The following is an 18582-nucleotide window of genomic DNA, read 5'->3' on the forward strand; positions in this document are numbered from 1 at the left end:
AAAGCTAAAGGAGTTCATCACCACCAAACCAGTATTATATGAAATGCTGAAAGGTATTCTTTAAGAAGAGGAAGAAGAAAAAGGTAAAGATAAAAATTATGAACAACAAATACATATCTATCAACAAGTGAATCTAAAAATCAAGTGAATAAAAAATCTGATGAACAGAATAATCTGGTGAATATAATAGAATCAGGGGCATAGAAAGGGAGTGGACTGACAATCCTCGGGGGGAAAGGGGTGTGGGGGGTGCGGGATGAGACTGGACAAAAATCATACACCTATGGATGAGGACAGTGAAGGGGGGGGAAGGTGAGGACAGGGGGTGGGGTGGGAACCAGGTGAAGGGGAGCTATGGGGGGAAAAAAGAGGAACAACTGTAATAATCTGAACAATAAAGATAAAAATAAATAAATAAAAATAAATAAAGAAAGAAAAAAATAGAAAAAGCCAGAGAGGTGAACCAGATGGAGGAAAAACAGGGGAAGGAAGGCACCTGGAAAACTCGACCTTTCTCCTTCTATTTTCCTTAGAGCACCCTGCACAGCAGGGGTGTGGTAAAGGGAAAGAGGAGCCAGAGGCAGAGGGAGAAGAAAGGAGGGTGCAGGGAAATGCTGCACATGCATTGGTTTACTTTCCTTTGGGAGGCATTCAGAGCATCTCAACCATCTGAGAGGGACAGCAAATTGTCCAAGGCCACCGAGAGTCACAGGCAGGAGCTGGGTTCTGCCAACCAAGGGCCATCTGGGGATTTCATGGTCCCTCAGATGGGTCCAAGCCACCACTCTTCTGACTGTGCTCAGTTAGAGACAATCACCCTATCGGTGAATTTAGGAATGTGACAAGGATTCCAGAGGGCAACTGGTCCACCCCTCACAATCCAACATCCCCACTCTACAGGCAGGGAAACGCAGGCCCAGAGGGCAGTGACTTACCACAAGACACAAGACCACCCCTTAAACTAAACCAGGTCTCTGACATTGACAACCTTGTCAGACAGGCTGGGTGACTCCCACGCTTCCAAAGCCTTGATCAGGAGCCCTCTGCCCCTCTGTAGCAGGCCCTTGCTGCTCCAAGAGCAAGGACAAAAAGGAGAGGTTCTCCTAGCACCCCAGGGAAAAACTCCTGCAGACTGTATCCAAGGAGAAAGAGGGGAGGGAAGTGGGGGTGGCTCCCTATAGAATGATGACCTTCAAGAACATCTGAGCCTAGCGGGCCTAGTGGAAGAGAGAAGGAGCATCAGAGAGTGGAAGGGGCCTGGAGCAGACTTCCTAGGACCTCACCCTCTCTTTGCCAGGGAAGGGGTGCTCCAAGGCCCCAAGTAATGCCACCTCTGCCCTGCATCTCCAGAGGGGGAGCGAGTATGAAGAGACTCTTGCCCATCCACACCGACAAAGCTGAGCACTGGCAAAAGCAGCCCTCACCTTACCCCACATCTATTAGACTTTAAAACCATTTTCTTCGTTGTGATTAGCGTGGTCAGTGTTTTCCTGCTCTAAAAACCCTCAGTCTAACCCCCTTTTTTTCCTGCCTCATGTTTGCCTCTACTGATATGAAAACGACCCTGATTGGGAGCAGAGAGATGCTTGTGGGGGTCTGGGGTCTGGACAGGTAGCACAGAGAGGGTGGGCTGAGGGCCTGTTCCCCAGGCCGAGATGGCCCCAGCACTGACAGCCCTCTTCTCTTCCAGGCTCATTCTCTTGCCCCTGAGGGTGGCAGAGAGGGTGGTCTTTTTATCACCCTTGACCATTTCTGTACCAATGGTACTCTGTGCACAATGTGCCCAATAAATAAAAGACTTTCTAGGGGAAACAGGCTGGTCAAAATGCGGAGACTGGCTAAAGGTCATGGATATTCTGGTTCCTGGGGCCAATCAGGAAGCTGCTAAGACTGGGGAGAGGATTTCTTGGAAATGACCAAGACTTCAGAGGTCCCTTTCTCTTCCCTGAGTCCCTCCCCAGCTGAGATCCCCCTACCTTCTCTGGACATCCTGGTGGGGGTGGGGTGGGAGAGTGGAGTGGAGGGAGAGTGCCAAGAGGGCAGGGCACTCACTCTAGCACATCGTGGTTGAACTGCTTCTTGTTGTTGCCCAGGAACTCTCCAATCATTTGCCGGCTGAGGCCTTTACGCTGGAGCAGGAAATGGGCCACTCCGATGGGAGTATCAGGGATGAAGCCACGTGAGATCAGGAACTGGATGCCCTTGTCCGGGTTTCTGGGGGTGCGGATGGGGGTGGGGAGAAGGAGTAGAGAGTGAGCCAAGGCCATCCATGACTTCTTTTTCTGTTCTTCCAGCCAATTCAACCCGAAATAGTGCCTGGAGGTCCTTGGAAAGAATTCTCAGGAAATGCCAGGATTCCTTCCTCCACAGAGGGGTTCTCCATCAGAATCACCTTTCACCTGAGCCTCACTCTCCTGAACCTCGCCACAAAGGAGTGAAGGTAGTGTGGGGCAGGAAGGGGGGAAGGGCAAGTCTGGCCAAGCAAAGTGAATTTCAGAGCAGGTGAAGAGGTGTCCTTTTCCTTCTGGCCTCACTCCCATGGGATCTCATCCTGAGGTCCCCAAGTCCTTTCTGCCTGCATCTTGCTGTCTATATGCAGTACCCATCCTGGAATCTGGAGAGGATGAGATTGGGAAACAGCAGTGGGATCTCCCCCACACCCCTCTTCCCTGTGGATGGTGGATACACAAAAATCCTGCTCTCCAGCATTTACTTTCTCAGGCTTGAGTCTCTATGTGTGGGTGCGGGTGTGGGTGTGGGTGCTGTGTCTTAAGGCAATTGTGCTCACAGTGTGGTCTGCAAATCCACACTGCTCCCTGAACTGTGTTTTACTGGCCCAGGAGAATATAAGTACAGAAATAGAGGGTAAGCATTTAGAACCTTTTATAGCACTTTGACATTTTCAGGACAACCAAGCATGTGATTGTTTTTCTAGCAGTTCATTTTTATTGTATTTTACACAAGTATTGACCCACAATGTGTTGGGTAAAAACCCAAACTGGTCCTTTACCACAGTTTGAGAACCACTGTCTTGAGGGATCCAAGTGTCTGTGTGAGCATTTGTGTGCATGCCCAAGTGATGCTGGGGATGTGTCCGGTGGGGGCTGCTCACCAGGACGGCAGCCTGAGGTGAAAGAAAAAGCAATGGATTGGGAGTCAGACAGATCTGGCTTCACCTAAGCCTGCTGCTTACTAGCTGTGTCAGTGTGCAACTCACCTTACTAGTATGAGCCGGTTTCCTTTCTGTAAAATGGTATAACAATGCTCTCTCTAATACTGTTGGGAAGATTGCAGATGCTTTATGAACAGTAACTGTTCTCCCCAGGATATACAATTCTGGAGACCAGGGGATGTCTTACTCATTTTTGTGGTCATGGTGCCTGGCATTCAATAAATAATGCATGTGGGCAAGAGGGATGTTGTATTTCCTGGCTCAGGTCTGTGAAGAAAGGGCCAAGTGGAGGGTGGAGATCAGTGCCTCATATACTTGAAATTTCCATGTGTGTGCCTTCTGCTTGCCACCAGCTCTAAACATTCTGGTTGCAAGAAAAGGTTGGGCTCTGACAGTCATTCTCTCTCTCCTTCCATTCCCCTTCTCTTTGTACTACACCCCTGCTTGCTTCATATTCTCTTTCTGTCGCCCTCTCCCCCTTTTGTCCCACACCCTCTTCTGCTTTCTACCTGTACTCCTTAGAGTAGGTCTCTTCCCTTTCCCAACCCAATCCCTCATGCACCTTTCCTCACTTTCTCCTTTGCTCTGTTTCTCCTCTTCATCAACCCCAGAGGATTGCTGAGTGTCCCTAACTTCATATCCTACCTGAGGGATTTCTGCTCAATCCTCATGTTATCTGTACTATTATTTACTTAATATTGTATTTTCTTTTAAAGTCTCTGACTTTTCGAACTCTAGCTTCATTTTAAGCAGTAACAGTGGTGAAAGCATGGGTTTGAAATGCTATTTTGTTCCTAATTTTTCTTAAAATAAATGAATAGCAAGTACAAGTAAAATCTGTATGTATTTGTACACAGTATCTTAAGGAGGCATGGCACAGATGTCACCTGGGAGGACACTGGATGACGTGCTAAATTACCCGGCACCCTGCTAATCTGTCTTCCCTCCCTCCAGGACCTCCACCCCGCCCCCCTACCCCCTAGGACGCGCTGCAGCTCCAAAGCCAGAGCTCACTCACATGTTGAAGAGGTTGAGGCCGATGCGGTAGAGGCGTTTGCGCAGGGTGTCAGTGGAGAGCGTGGGCGACTTGCAGCTGGCAGGGTTCTCGCAGTGGTAGCGCGGCAGGCTCAGGATCATGGCCTGCAGGGCCTCCTTGGAGGCCGACGCCGAGACTTCCGAGCCGGACTTGGCGGACTTGGTGGACGTGCTGCTGCTGCTCAGCTGCTCCGAGTTGTCGCCGGCCTCCGTCTCGGTCTCGGCCTCGGCCTCGGCCTCAGCCCCTTTCCCCATCTTCCCTGTCTCCGCCTCCTCTACCTGCGCGGCTGGGGCCTCCTCCACCATCGCATCCGCGGCCCCATCCGCTGCCCCAGGCGAGTAGGCGCGCAGGGTCTCCCCAACTCCCGCCTCTGTGCACGTGGTCTCGGCGGGCGCGTCTTCCTGGCCCGCGGCTGGGGTCACTGGAGCCTCCTGACCTCGGGCCTCGCCCAGCTCGGCTTGGCCCCGCAGGGGCTCCGCTGGGGCCGGAGAAGTCTGTGCGCCCAGGCAGTTGGCTACTGACAGCGCGGTGGAGGAGGAAACGGAGATGTTCTGGTTGGCGATCTGCACCGTGACATCCCGGAAAGCCATCATCAGGGTGCTGCTGTGGCCCTGGGCCAGGCCCGCGGCCTCGGCGGCTTCTTCCTCCAGCCCCGGGCGGGCGCTCTCCTGCTCCCGTATCTCCGCCTCCAGGCCGGGCTGCCCCGCGCTCGCGTGCAGGGCTTGGTGGATCTGGTAGGCGCCGCTCTCCTGCAGGGAGCACATGGTTTTGAGGCTCCAGGTGCTGAGGGCGTCGTCGATGGACTTGGCCAGGGACTGCACCTGTTCGGTGAAGGAGTCCTCCAGCTCGGTGAGCGTGCCCGCGAAGGTGGGCGGCAGGGAGGGCGAGCGCACCAGCGGCAGCCCCAGGAGGCCGTAGCCCTCCATGAGCGCCTTCTCGGCCGCCAGGCTCTCCGCGGTGGGTGTGCGCACCTTGCGCAGGGAGATCCGACGCGGCAGGCGGCTCTCCAGAAGCGAGTTGCGGATCTTCTCAAAGTTCTTGCTGAGCTGGTACTGGCGGAAGGCGGTTTGGATGGTGCAAGCTGCGCGCCGGGATACCAGGTGGCCCCCGTATTTGTGTTCTAGCATTTCAATCTTTAAGGACAGAGAGGAGGAAGAGCAGTTAGGGAAGGGGTGTTCCAGCCCTTCCAAAAGATGGGGTTGATGGCTGTCCATCAACGCAGGGAGTCGCCTGGCTAAACTTTGCAGGGACCCAGACTGCACAATTGGGGGGACACTGAGGGGCTCAGGACTGAAAACTAGCATGTTGGCAGGAGATACCAGGTCCTTGGCAAGACCCCTAGAAGTGTAGGATGTAGGAATGGGTTCCAGGGCTTGGTAAAGTCGCAGGTAGCGGGGAGAGGTATTGCTGATTGTAGTAAGATATTGCTGGCTTAGCCCTTTCTGTCCTGGGCAGAAAGCAGGGAGGAGGTGCTACACCCAGTGTTCTGGCACCCCCTGGCCAAACCCACAGACACAGTCCGTCAACCCCAAAGGGCCTGGCAGATGGGCAGAGGAGGAAAAAGGAGTCATGAGGAATCAGGCACAAAGATGCCTACACTTGCCAGATTATTGTTCACAGGATAAATGCTCATTGGAAATACTGGAGTTTCTGGGCTTTCTCTTTAAAATGCAGTAAGAATTTATCACAGTCTCTGCCCACCTCATGATGAGGGCTGGAGGACAGCAGTAGAGAAAGGAGAGACCACCCCATCTACAATCACAAGACCAAGTAGTAGTCCTACTGAAACAGAATTTTTAGATTGGAACCCGGATTCTTTGTCTGCCAAAGTTGAAGAATGAATCCACAGAGGGTAGTATAGCAAAGGTGGAGATTTATTGAAGAACAAGTACAGACTCCCACATGGGGAGAAGCAGAGAAGCAAAGAGTCCCACAGAATGGACTCACACGTGGGGTCCCACCCACTTCCTGTTTCCATGGTTTATAAAGGCTGTAGTTCCTGTGTCCTTATGTCCCCTCTGATTGGTCAATATTCCCTTTTGAATTGGTTACTATAGTGACTCCTGAGGCCCTCCTCCCTCATTGTTCTATTCCTTCTGGGCTTTCTTCCTTCTTCTTTATTTTGTAAATATAGACCTTTTTTGGCTACTTCCAGTTCCCTTGTCTTATGGAAATATACCCGTTGCTGCTTCCTTGTCTTATGGAAATGTAACTGCACCTGGCTTCCTTGTGTTATGGAAATGTATCGTCTTCCAGTCTGTAGCCCTGTGTTTTTCCATGGACCCCAATTCTAAAAATTCCCTAAACCTGCCTATGTTCCCCTAAAATTCCTGTTTCACTACTACATACTGGCTGTCTCACATCATGCAGTTTCTCCTTTTTGAGTCTCGGGTTCCTCAACTATGAACCAGAGACACGAATGACACACTGACAAACTTGTGGGATTGGGTGAAGTAAAGCCTGTTGCAAATTCCAAAAAAAAAAAAAAAGATATTGCTGGTTTGGGGGTGATTTTAAAATGTTCCTATCAGCCCTGGCCAGTGTTACTCGGTGGTCAGAGCATCCTTCTGCTAGGGTCGCGGGTTAGAGCCCCCACTGGGTCGGTGCATGAGAGGCAACCAATTGACCTTCCTCTCTCTCTCTCTCTCTCTCTTCCTCCCTCCCTCCCTCCCTCTTGTTCTCGTTCTCTCCCTTTCCACTTTCTCTCTAAAAAAAAGAAAAAAAAATCAATGGAAAAAATATCCTTGGGTGAGGATTAACAAAATAAAATAAAATGTTCCTATCAGAGATGCATATGGAAGTATTGCATAATATTTTGAATTTGTATTAAAATACTCTATCAAAAAAGTGGAAGGGTTAGAGAAACAATACTAATAAAAATTATTGAAGCTGGGTGATGGTTGTAAGGCAGTTTATTCTTTCTACTTTTATGCACATTTAAAAATAATTTTAAAAATTAAACAGAAATGCTGCTATTCCTGTTCTCTGCTTTCCCTCTCAGCATTCCTGTCACTGCATTGGGGCAGTCCCTCGGGCATCATAAGGGTTGGGATTGAGGTTTGATCATCTCTGTGTTCCCAGTACCCAGCCCAAGGGCTGGCATATAGTAGGTACTGAATAAATGTTAATTTAATTAAAAGGTTGATGGATGGTGGAGGATGGATGATGGATGGCTGTTTCAAGAGTGGGAGGCCCTCCATGCTGCTGTGCTTTACAATTCCAGTCACCGCTGTTCTCATCAATGGGAGCTGTACCACCAGGGCCCGGCTTGGTGGGGCTGCTGGTGGGGGGCACACTGCCTCGTCTGGGTAGATCTGAACCCAGGAAAATGTCTGACAAGAGGCCAATTTGTCCCACTTTACTCACATCCTCTCAGCTCTGTCCCCAGTCTACTGTCTTTCCTACCCCTTAGGTTATGCTCCTACTTCTCTCTTATCAGAACTTCTCAGAAAAGCACTTGAAAGATATTCCCACTGAGATGTGAATGACCAATAACATTTAGCCATGCCCCTTCCTGGAGATTTTTGCATTTAAATAAGGGACAAGGACTATGTTAAGGGGATGGACAGACAAATGGTAGCACTGTGGGCTCCAATCAGTCCTTAGGGAAGTTTAGAAAGTGAGAAAGTGTTCCTAGGCCCTGAAATTATGTCCTAGTCACAACCATACACTCCACATATATGAAGTGTCATTCCTGAATTAAGAATTGGGATAGGTGGGCTGAGATAAACAACTTACAGCAAGAACAGCATTATCCCACCCATGTTCCCCCAGAACCAGGGGTGGGAGGGGTACAGATAGGCCAAATTTCGTTCCTCAATAGAAAGAATCATTCTACTCATTTCCTGCTCCACTCAACCCACCAGGGACTGCAGCTGACATGATTGCCTCCCCATTATTCCAGCAGTCCTCTCTGTTCCCACTCTGTGGGTACCCCACAGCTGGACCAGTGGAGGCACCCTCCTACCCCAGGAGACCTCACAGACATAATCCCAATCCTCTGGAACAGTCCCAGGTAAAATGAATGCCCTCATCTTCAAGATTCTCTCCTAGCCCCACCATCCAGTGCCCTTAACCTGTCCTCAAACCTAGTGGCAGTGCCCTTACCTGTCTCTCTCTCTCCCACATCCAACCCTCTCTGAAGATAGTTGGAAAACTTCATATTAAGGTTTGGATGGCCCAAAAGGTTTCCTAATGACTCCTCCCAGAAGTATTTGCATTTTATAAGGAACAAGAGCTTAAACAGAAGGCAGAAAGCTCTCCCAGTCCTCATGATCTTCATATTGTAGGGGCCTTCAATATGCTCTTTAAAAAATCATACTAAGTGTATTAGTTATCTATTGCTACATAGCAAGTTACCACTAATTTAGCAGCTTGCAATAACACGCGTTTATTTTCTCACAGTTCTGCATGTCAGTAGTCTGGGCACAGCTCAGCTGGGTTCTGTCCATGGAATCTCACCAGGCTGGAACCAAAGTGTCAATCTCATGTAAGCTCAGAGTCCTCTTCCAAGCTCACTGTTGTGGAAAGAATTCAGTTCCTTGAGATTTTAAGATTGAGGCCTCAGTTACTAGAGGCTGCCTGCTGTTCTCAACCACAGGGCCCTCTTCACAGCAGGGTTGTTTGCCCTGTCAAGGCCAATAGGAGAGAGTCTCTCTGATGCTTCACCTTGTTTTAAGGGGTTCAACTGATCAGGTCAAGCCATCCAGGATGACCAACCTTTTGATGAACTCAGCGTCAACAGATTGGGAACCTAATGATAGGAGTGATGTCTCTCTCTCCATTCTCAAGTCCCACCCACACTGGTGGGTGTTGTGCAGGATGTGTACACAAGGGGGCAGGAGTCTGGGGACCCTCTTAGAATTCCGCCACCATACCAATTGGACAGTTGCTTATTGGGTCTTTATCTGAGCATGACCGCATGTACCCAGGAGCTCCAGAGACACACCTGCCTTCCAGGCATTCTGTTCCTGCTTTTGCAGAAATCCTGCCAGAAAGGGAAGAGTACTGTAGCTCAGCTGTTCTCCCTGCAGAACTCTAGCAAGTCTCCTGAGGCCTGGAATGTAGATTGGCCTTGGCTTAGGCAGGAAAGTCCTCCAAGGAGAAGTATAGAGTGAGGGGAACTGACCACTTACCTGCCCCCTTCTCTCAATTTCTGTCTCCTTCTTACCCCTCCCCAAGCACCAAGAGAAACTGACACCAGATAGGAAATTACACCTCTTTTCTACCTGGTCTATTCATTAGGGAAACCCCACAACCAAGAGCATTCATTTCAGGTTATGAGATGCTATTGACAATAGAGGGAAAGTATGAAATCCCATTGCCTGAAATGCTTTCAAAATAGTAAAGGGGTCCCATCCTCCTTGCATGGTATCAAGGAGGCAGGAGGCTAGCTGGGATAACCCTAGGAGACTTCTACTAGCCACTGTGCATGCTTCATCAAAGTAGAGAAGAAAACCTGATTTTAAATTCTTGAATCTGTTCCATCAAGTCCTCCACTAGATTATAAGCCTCATGAAGGCACAGACTTTGCCGGCCATGTTCACTGCTTTATCCCCAATGCTTGGAGAATGCCCAATCCATAGTAGGCCTTAAATCAATATTTATTGAATAAATTAAAGGGTTAATTACAGAGTTATCTTTGTGACTCTCCAAAACCCTCCTAATCTGACCTGCAACTTTCCTCTCCTAGAACTGATTGCCTCCTTTGTGCATTTACTCCATCCTCTAGGCTCTCTTTTACTTGTATTTCCAACCCTTACCCCTCCACTGCCCCTTTCCACCAGCCTACAGACTCCCAGATCTCCCAGGCTAAAACACAACTCTGCTTGGCTCCCCTGCTCTGGGGGCACTAGCTCAATCTCTTTTTATTTCCACCGAACCTCTTGGAGAACCAGTCTACACCCTCTGCCTCACTCTGTGAGCAGATGCCAAATTGCTGATCCAACCCTGTATGCCCTGGCTCCTTGCAGTCTGCCTCCTGCCCCCACCAGTCTTCTAAAATGATCTTTAGTGACTAAACCTAATGGCCCATCCTCAATCTTCCTCCTCACTCTTTTCTGCAGCTCTTGATATTTTTATCACCCTGAAACTCTGTCCTCAGCTCTCCTGTCTCAATAGAGCTCCTTAATCCTACATTTTGACCACCAAATCCCTAAGCATGTCAGTTACAAGTCATATATGTGCCATCTTCTATTCTCCGGACACATTTTAATTATTTTTCTATGCACTTCTGGACATTTTCCATGATTTCTATGTTGGAAGTCATTAGAGAAGCCCCTGGTAGTTGATAATTAACAAGTAATTAAGAGGGAAACTATCTCTGGCAGAGCCTTTGTGGCAACTCTAAAGATGTTCTGCCAGCTGTTCTTACCTCTTGCCTGAAAACCTCGTCCACACTGTCATAACTTCACTCTACTTTAATGGATTGATGAGAAAGCCGAAGGGGATATGCTCAGTCCCAGATCTACCTCTTCCCTGCTGGTTCACTTTGGACATGTTTCTGTCTCTCAGTTTTCTTATCTGTTAAATAAGGCTGAGCCTGCTGACTCTGCTGCTTATTGTGAGGCTTAAGTTATTTCACATAGCACATGGCACATAGTAGGTGATCAGTAAGTGGTAGCTATCTGATGATGACAATGATGATTATGAATGACTCTCAAATTTCTGTTCTTAGCCTTCATCCTGCATTTCCAACAGCCCATGGGTTTCCTATCCACCTATTCAAAGCCATTGTCTTTCCCCACCTCCCCCAAACCAGCTTTCAAGGACTTCCTTATTTGCCTAATAGCACCTTGGCTGTATGCCATCCAGTTGGGAAACCTTTCATTTGTCCTTGGGTCCTCCTTTGCCCCATCCTCCATATATATCAGCCTCAAAGTTCTATAGCCATGCCCTCTCCCAATATCTTTTGCAATCACCTTGACCTTTCCACCAGACTGGTGTCATGTGGGCTCTCTTTGACTCCCCACCTGGACCACTCCAGCAGCCTACTCACTGCCTCCCTGCTTCTTACTCATCCCCACCATCTACCTTATACCCAATTACCCTGATCACTGCTCTCAAAAAGCAGGTATAAACACAGGCTTTCTGTTGCTTGAGACCAGTGCCCAAAAGAAGTATAAATGCTTCCTCCTGACAATCTGGCCCAGCCTACCTCCCAGAGTCTACTCCACAGAGTCCATACACACAGCAGTTCCCCTTTGCTCAGTTCTCTCGCTCTGAGCATTTGCTCAGCCTGCAATGTTCTCCCCACCCTCAAATCCTACTCTTGTCCCCTTTCCTCCAGGTATAACTTGGCTCCTTTCTTTAATACCTATCTCCAGTGTGCCTCATCCACAAAGCCTTTTCAGTCCCCCAATAGACCAGGTCTTCCTGCCTTGGGCCCCACGGAGAATTTTTTTTTCCATTTATCTTTGTGATATTTGTCTAATCCCTCCTTCTCTCCCCCAGACTCAACAGAGCATATGTTATTCGAGGCCTCAGATATGTCTTAGTCATCCTCTGATCCATGTATAGCACCCAGCACAGAGCCTGGCATGGAACAACTGCTCACTGTCAGTTGTTGGCTCTTCTCCATTTGTTCCAATGTACTGAATGCAACCATCTCCCATTTATTCCAGCTCTGTGCCTGCTGCACCCCCCAGCCTGCATGTCTCTCCCTTCCTCCTTCCCCTACCCTCAATGCTCTCTCTGCACCTACAGACTAGACCTACAGTCTCTGCATCCTTGGTGCCCAGCGCTGAGCCAGGGCCATGGTTAGGACCTAATAAATGTTTGCAGACATGAACTAAACTGAACTTTCTCCTATGTCCCAGGGGAAATAAAAATCTAGGCTCTCTTCCAGGTCTGGGCTTGGAGTCAAATGCTACACACCGCCCCCCACCTCGTGCTTCCCATAGGGATTGGGGTCTTGACAGTGCCTTAGGTCAGCACCACCCACCCTAACCCTGTTCTTTTATTTTTAAAAAAATATATTTTATTGATTTTTTTACAGAGAGGAAGGGAGAAGGATAGAGAGTTAGAAACATTGATGAGAGAGAAACATCGATCAGCTGCTTCCTGAACACCCGCTACTGAGTATGTGCCCACAACAAAGGTACATGCCCTTGACCGGAATCAAGCCTGGGACCCTTCAGTCCACAGGCTGATGCTCTATCCACTGAGCCAAACTGTCAGGGCCCTAACCCTGTTCTTAAGCAGGGCCAAGCCAGAGAGTTGAGAGATAGATGTGGGAGGGAGGGGCCTCTGAGCCAAGGAGCAGCTCTGCTCACTTCTCTCTAAACCCCTTGAATCATGGGTAATTGTGGCCTCCCCTCCTCCCAAGAGAGCAATCTCTCAGCCTCTGCCAGAAGAAGCAATGGAGGGGGCTCCGGGCTCAGTCTCTCTAATGAGCCTCTCAGTGTTAATTAGAACATGCTTCCTCTTCAGGTTGCTACTGAGAGATGGCCGCCAAGTCAGGGTGGGGAAGGAAGCAGCTAGCTGGAGAGCCACGGTGCTGAGGAACATGGGGGAGGGAGGTGGGAATGGGGATGGGGGGGGGGCTTTCCTCTGATGTGAGCAAGGATTTCCTCTGATCCAAGATTTCTCAATTGAGAACATTGAGACATTACATGGAATAAGCCTGCAGGACTTGGCAAAGCAAAGCTTACCCTGACTGAGTAGCAGAGTCGGGGGAGGGCAGAGGAGCCTAGGAGATGCTCAGGGCAGCCCAGGAGAGATCGGCCTGACTGGGCAGGATGTGGCCCCTGCGTCTTCTCTGTGTGCCAATCTCCCTGCCCATTGTCCAAAATACAGAAATGCTCAACATGGCAGGGCACTGAGACCTGCCCACCAGCAGGGCCACCTTTGGGGACCTTCCCTGATTACAGTCAGGTAGGGGTAGTAGGCGCTGCAGCTCAGCTACTCCTAGGTCAGAGACGCCCTCAGGTGAGCTGCTTTGAACCCCAGCTGAGCTGCTGCCCTCTTCGGTGTTCCCACAGTGCACTGGGTGCCACTTTCATGGAACTACCCTTCACCGTAACAGAAAATAGTGGCAGGTGCTGGGTTAAAATCCTTGATTGTGAAGTCCAAGTCGTGGCTGTACGAGGGATGACCCATACCTGGGATGTATCCTGGGGCAAGTTACTTTCTGTCACTAAGCCTTAGTCCTCTCCTTCTTAGATGGGGAGAGTAATAGTACCTCACTCACTGGGATATGGTGCAGAGCTGAGGACATAATGCATAGGAAATGCCTAGTACTGTGCCCAACACATAGTGCCCTTTATGCCAGCTAGTACTGGTTACATGTCAGTGCCCACCACTGGATTGTGGGCTCCCTGAGCACAGGGACTGTGTCTTTAGCATTGTGGTGTCCCCAGGCCTCTCACAGGTCCTGGACAGAGCAGCTGCACTGAATGCAATTGTGCGGAGGGAACCCCGATGTGCCTTGCCATCGGCTGGTCCCCTGGGACCGCCCCCTGTCCATGGTAGGGCTCTCACCTTCAGAGTGAGCAGGTCCTCAGATACATCTGGTACAACCCCTCCTTTCACATCATAGTTATTAAGATGAAATGAGGAAACTAAGGCCCAGAGAACTGGAAGCCAGCACTTCTCCCCTTGAGAGTTACCCCCATAGTGAGGCCAGACCCTGAGGCTTGGGTATAGGGGACCCACTGGGGAAGGGCTGCTTTCCAGAGAGACATGGCTTCCATCCAGGACCCTAACTTGGGGAACAGGACCTGGATACCGCTGACTACAGCTCCATGGCCCTGGTTGGACAGCAGAGAGCTATGTAATACGGACATCTGAAATTGGCTCCAATGGGCTGCTCTCGACAGTGGCAGGAACAGGATGCAACTCTCTAGAGAGCCTGAATGAATTTGGAAATCACCATAGCCACTTTCCTAAAAGGCCCCCCCAAAGCGACCTGCATGTCCCTCAAGGTCGTAGTTCCAAGGTTCATTGTGAGGGAAGTGAGGGAGGGGAGAGGGAGCAGAGGACGAGAGAAGCTGTGCAGGAGGGCCTGCTCACTGTGTGACTATGGGGAAGGTACTGGGAGCGGGGAGAGCAGGGAAGCCTGAGGCAGCCCTCATTCACATATTCCTCCAATTCTGAGCATTTCCTAGGCACCAGAGACTGTGCTGGGTGTAGGAAAGCAATGGTGGGCAAGAGCAGGGCAGCACCTAGTGCCCAGCTCTAGGGAGTGTTTGCTCCTCACACAGACTATGAAGTGAATAGCACCCCTGGAGGTATTCAGTGCACAAGTTACTCAACTCCATGGATAACCCTGAGAATGACACAGTCCTTGCCCTAAAGTAGGACAGCTACCAGACAGTGCAGCGCCAGCAGTGGGGTACCCAGTGAAAGCACACAGCCAGGCTCGGGGAGCAGGGCTGAGACCTGAAGTGTGAGGAGAGATCACCCGGGTGAGGGTGATTGGGGTGTGGGAGGGTGGGGGACAGGGAGAGTATTCCCAGCAAACAAAATATGTGAAGGCCCAGAGGCAAAGGATGGCATGAAGACAGAAAAAGGTAAATAGGAATGGCTGGAACCCCGAGTGGGCCAGGACATGGAGTGATAGAAGAGCCTGGAGAAGAGTTTGTCCTACATGTATGAGGGGCCATGGAAGTACCATGGGGGGAGTATGATGATCAGATGTGCTCTTTATAAGGAGGACTCAGCTGCAGTGTGGAGATAGGTTGGAAGAGGTATAGCTTTCAGGGAGATCTGTGGGGGTTTGTCCAGGGGTGCAGGCCAGAGATGATAGTGGGCTGGTCTAGAGTGGGGGCAGGAGGTGGCAGGAGAGAGTGGGATTTGGAAAATAGTTGAGAGGTAACATCATTGGGGTATGGGGTTGAGCAGATGCAGGGGAGAAAATGACTGGGGTTCTAGACTGGCTGATGGAGCAGGGCTGGCAGGTTGGAGGGCTGGGGGAATGATGATTGTCCAAGATTCCTTCCAGCCCAAGAACTATAGGATTTGTGTGACTGGTGGAAATCATGGGATCAGAATACAAAAAGCAAGATCTCAAAGAAAACTAGAGTTAGGTCCTGGCTGAAGGCTTCATGCCCACCCCCACCTCCCTTCAGGTCACTGAGTTATTATTTTCCCCTTTTCATCTTTCCAGCATCTTCTTCATGCTGGGCACCATGTCCAGCACTGGGGATATAAGTCAGGTGCCCTGTTTTCAAGAGGGAGTCAAGTAAACAGGAAACGATGATATAGGGCTGAACAGCTATGACAGGGGACCCCAGGGCTATGGGAGAGCTGAGAAGGGGCATCCAGTGCAGTGTTGGGAGGGCAGGGAGAGCTGCCAGGGGGAGAAAGCACGGAAAGTGAGTCCCAAATCAAGAGGAGGAGTGATGGAGGCCCAGTGCAGGAGTATGGAGGGAGTAGGAGCATCAGCAGTGGAGTTAAAGGGAACAGCATGTACAAAGCCCCAAAGAGATGTGAGGCAATGAGGCCCAGAGAAGTTAAGCAACTTTTTCAAGGTCACATAGTTCATTTGCAGAAGAGATAGGAGCAGAGCTCAGCCTCTAGTAAATGTGTGCCATGTTTTTAATCACTTTGCTCTAGCCTGTCAATATCTTTTGCCCCTTCCAGATGTGCTTGGCCCAGAGAGACAACTGAGCCAGGGGAGGTGAGCTCCTTCCCAGGGCTGGGTCCACTTAGCATGAGGATCCTGTCACTTCTACTAACCCTCACCTTTCCTGTCCCACTCCTGCTGGCCTGATGTGCAAGCCCATCTATTAGCATTATGTCATGTCCACTATAAAATGTGTCCATGGTACTAATCAGAACCTTGTGCACTCTATCTCCCACCTAGTCATCGGCATTAAAGGAATCCTCCCGTCCAAGCTGAAGCATGAGTTTTCTGTGCTGTTATTAACTGGATGCTCCTTAAGTTGAGCTGTAATCTCTTTGTGGAGAGACCATGCCCTCCTTCCTTGTTGCCTTGCATATCATAGTTATTAAAAAACTAGAGGCCGGGTGCACAAAATTCATGCACAGGGGGAGGGTTGTCCCTCAGCCCAGCCTGCACCCTCTCCAATCTGGGACCCCTCAAGGGATGTCCCACTGGGATCGGGCCTAAACAGGCAGTCAGACATCCCTCTCACAATCTAGGACTGCTGGCTCCCAACCACTCGCCTGCCTGCCTGCCTGATTGCCCCTAACCGCTTCTGCCTGCCAGCCTAATCACCCCCTAATCACTCCCCTGCCAGCCTGATCAGCGCCTAACTGCTCCCCTGCTGGCCTGGTCGCCCCTAACTGCCCTCCCCTGCTAGCCTAGTTGCCCCTAACTGCCCTCCCCCACCAGCCCGATTGCCCCTAACTGCACTCCCCTGATGGCCTGGTCACCCCCAACTGCCCTCCCTTGCAGGCCTGGTCCCTCTCAACTGCCCTCCCCTGTTGGCCATCTTGTGGCAGCCATCTTGTGTCCACATGGCGGCGGCCATTTTTGACCACATGGGGGCAGCCATCTTGTGTTTTGGAGTGATGGTCAATTTACATATTACCTCTATATTAGGATATTCACTCAGTGGGCCCTAACTATGTCCAAGGCCCGCTGCTAGATGCTAGGGGAAGGGTAAAAAGATGAATAAGAGATGGTCTCTGTGCCCAAGGAGCAGAGTCATGGGGAATTGAGAGGACTCCCTCATCTGGGCCAACTGGCCTCTCCCATCACCCCGTGGTGTTCCAGATGGGCTGTGCTCCAGCCACTGCACGGACTCACTACCTCACAAGCAAGACATTCTGAGTTTGTAACATCTCTAGTTGTTAATCAAGCTAAAATCTTCCTCTACTATAGCTTTCATACATTAGTACCACTAGTTTTGCCTAGAAGGACAGAAAATACATCTAATCCCTTTATCACATGCCAGCTCTTCCATACTTAAAGCTTGTCTTCATGTCTATAGTTTCACCATATGTCTCCAGCCAATCCTGGAGAATCCTGCAGAATTCTCATTTCCCCCTTAAATGAAGCCCCATAACCAAGCACGGGCTCCAGACAGGCCCGAGCAGTAGCACCGTGGGGCTCCGTGGCTGCTCCCTATTCTGGGGCCTTGCCTACCCTGATGTGAAGGCTGCTGTGCTCACTTCTCTGGCAGCTGCTTCACCGGCTGTTGACTCATCTTAAGCTTTCAGTGAACTGAAGCCCTAAGGCCTTTCTCCCAGGACCAAGCCTGCCCATCTTATACTAGTGATGTGGGCTTTTCAAAGCGAAGAGCAGAACTTTAGATTTTTCTCTATTTAATTTGACTTATTTCACACAAACCATCTTTCTATACTGGATTCTATCATCAAGGTATTAGCTGTCCCCTACTAGCTGTGTCATCAGAAAGTTCTGCCTCGTTACAATGATTGAACCTGACAGGACCAAGGATAGTGCCCCACTCACCTTGGAATTGGCACTGATGGAAAATAAACAGTTTTGAGAATTCTGTTTGAGAACAACCCACCTGATTATATTGTGATCTAATCTACTTTCTATCATGTCTGCATAGCTATCATAAGAGATTTTATCAAATACCATTTGAGAGCCAGGTGCACCGAACTGCAGCTGGCCCCAGTCCAGGACAATAGCTTTGCATTGATGCCTAAAGAAAGACATGAGGTTGGTTTGGCTTGATTCAGTTTTATTGACCTTTCTATTAGCTTCCCTTCCTAAGACTCACCTTGTCCACTGTATTAAAGATTGGTTCTTTAGAACCTACTCATTTCAGAGCAAAAGGGACCTTGAAGATGATTCAAGATCCGATTCTCAATTTTGCTCATGATAAACCAATACCCAGAGTGCTTAACTGGCATTCCTGAAGTCACAGCTTTCCTAGAGCAAGAACAAGGCTCTTTTGTAGCAATATCAAGTCATAATGTCTTTCTCTAAGCACATTCATACACATGTGTGTACGGACACACATACACACATGCATACATACACACATACTTACAGATCTCCCTTCAGGTCTCTTAATTGTCCACCAAGAAAAACTGTGGCATTATCATTTTGGGGGTTCAACTGGGACCCCATAACTGACCACTTTCTCCTCCTGCTTCACAGAACAGAAGATAAGGCCTAGAACCCCTCAAAGGGATTTGTTCTCCAGCAGGGGAGCTTTGGACTTCCCCCAACCTGGGTTTATCTTGGGAATCCTCACTCTACCAGGAGACCACTGCCTTTGAACCACATTTGAGCTTGATGTGCGCCTAGGCATGGGATTGCCCCTTGAGTGGGCATATAAGCTGGGCTATCTCTTCTAAGTAGTGAGTGGAGGTGGGACTTCCCCAGAGAACAATAGGCCACTTGCCTAATGCTTTGTGGGGCAGTTTAGGCTTCCTCCATATGGTGAGAGGAGCAGAGCCCTGGACACACTGCCTAAGGGCCTGGCATTGT

General features: G+C 49.8%; 1 protein-coding gene across 12 annotated transcripts in view; it reads right to left on the bottom strand.

Annotated features, from left to right (window-relative positions):
- Nucleotides 1–18582, bottom strand: part of IQSEC3 (IQ motif and Sec7 domain ArfGEF 3) — a 118227-nt gene that overhangs the window by 36668 nt on the left and 62977 nt on the right. For all 12 annotated transcript variants that reach the window (XR_013960114.1, XR_013960115.1, XR_013960116.1 and 9 more), the window contains 2 exons: nucleotides 4191–5341; nucleotides 2053–2214 (listed from right to left, as the gene is read on the bottom strand). Coding sequence is in view for 9 of the 12 variants with exons in the window: in XM_080659895.1 (XP_080516021.1) it covers nucleotides 2053–2214; nucleotides 4191–5341 (1313 nt within the window). In the remaining 3 variants the exon portion in view is untranslated. The remainder of the gene's footprint in view (nucleotides 1–2052; nucleotides 2215–4190; nucleotides 5342–18582) is intronic.

This window comes from Plecotus auritus, assembly GCF_963455305.1.
Source record: "Plecotus auritus genome assembly, chromosome: 3".
NCBI classification, from domain to species: Eukaryota; Metazoa; Chordata; class Mammalia; order Chiroptera; family Vespertilionidae; genus Plecotus; species Plecotus auritus.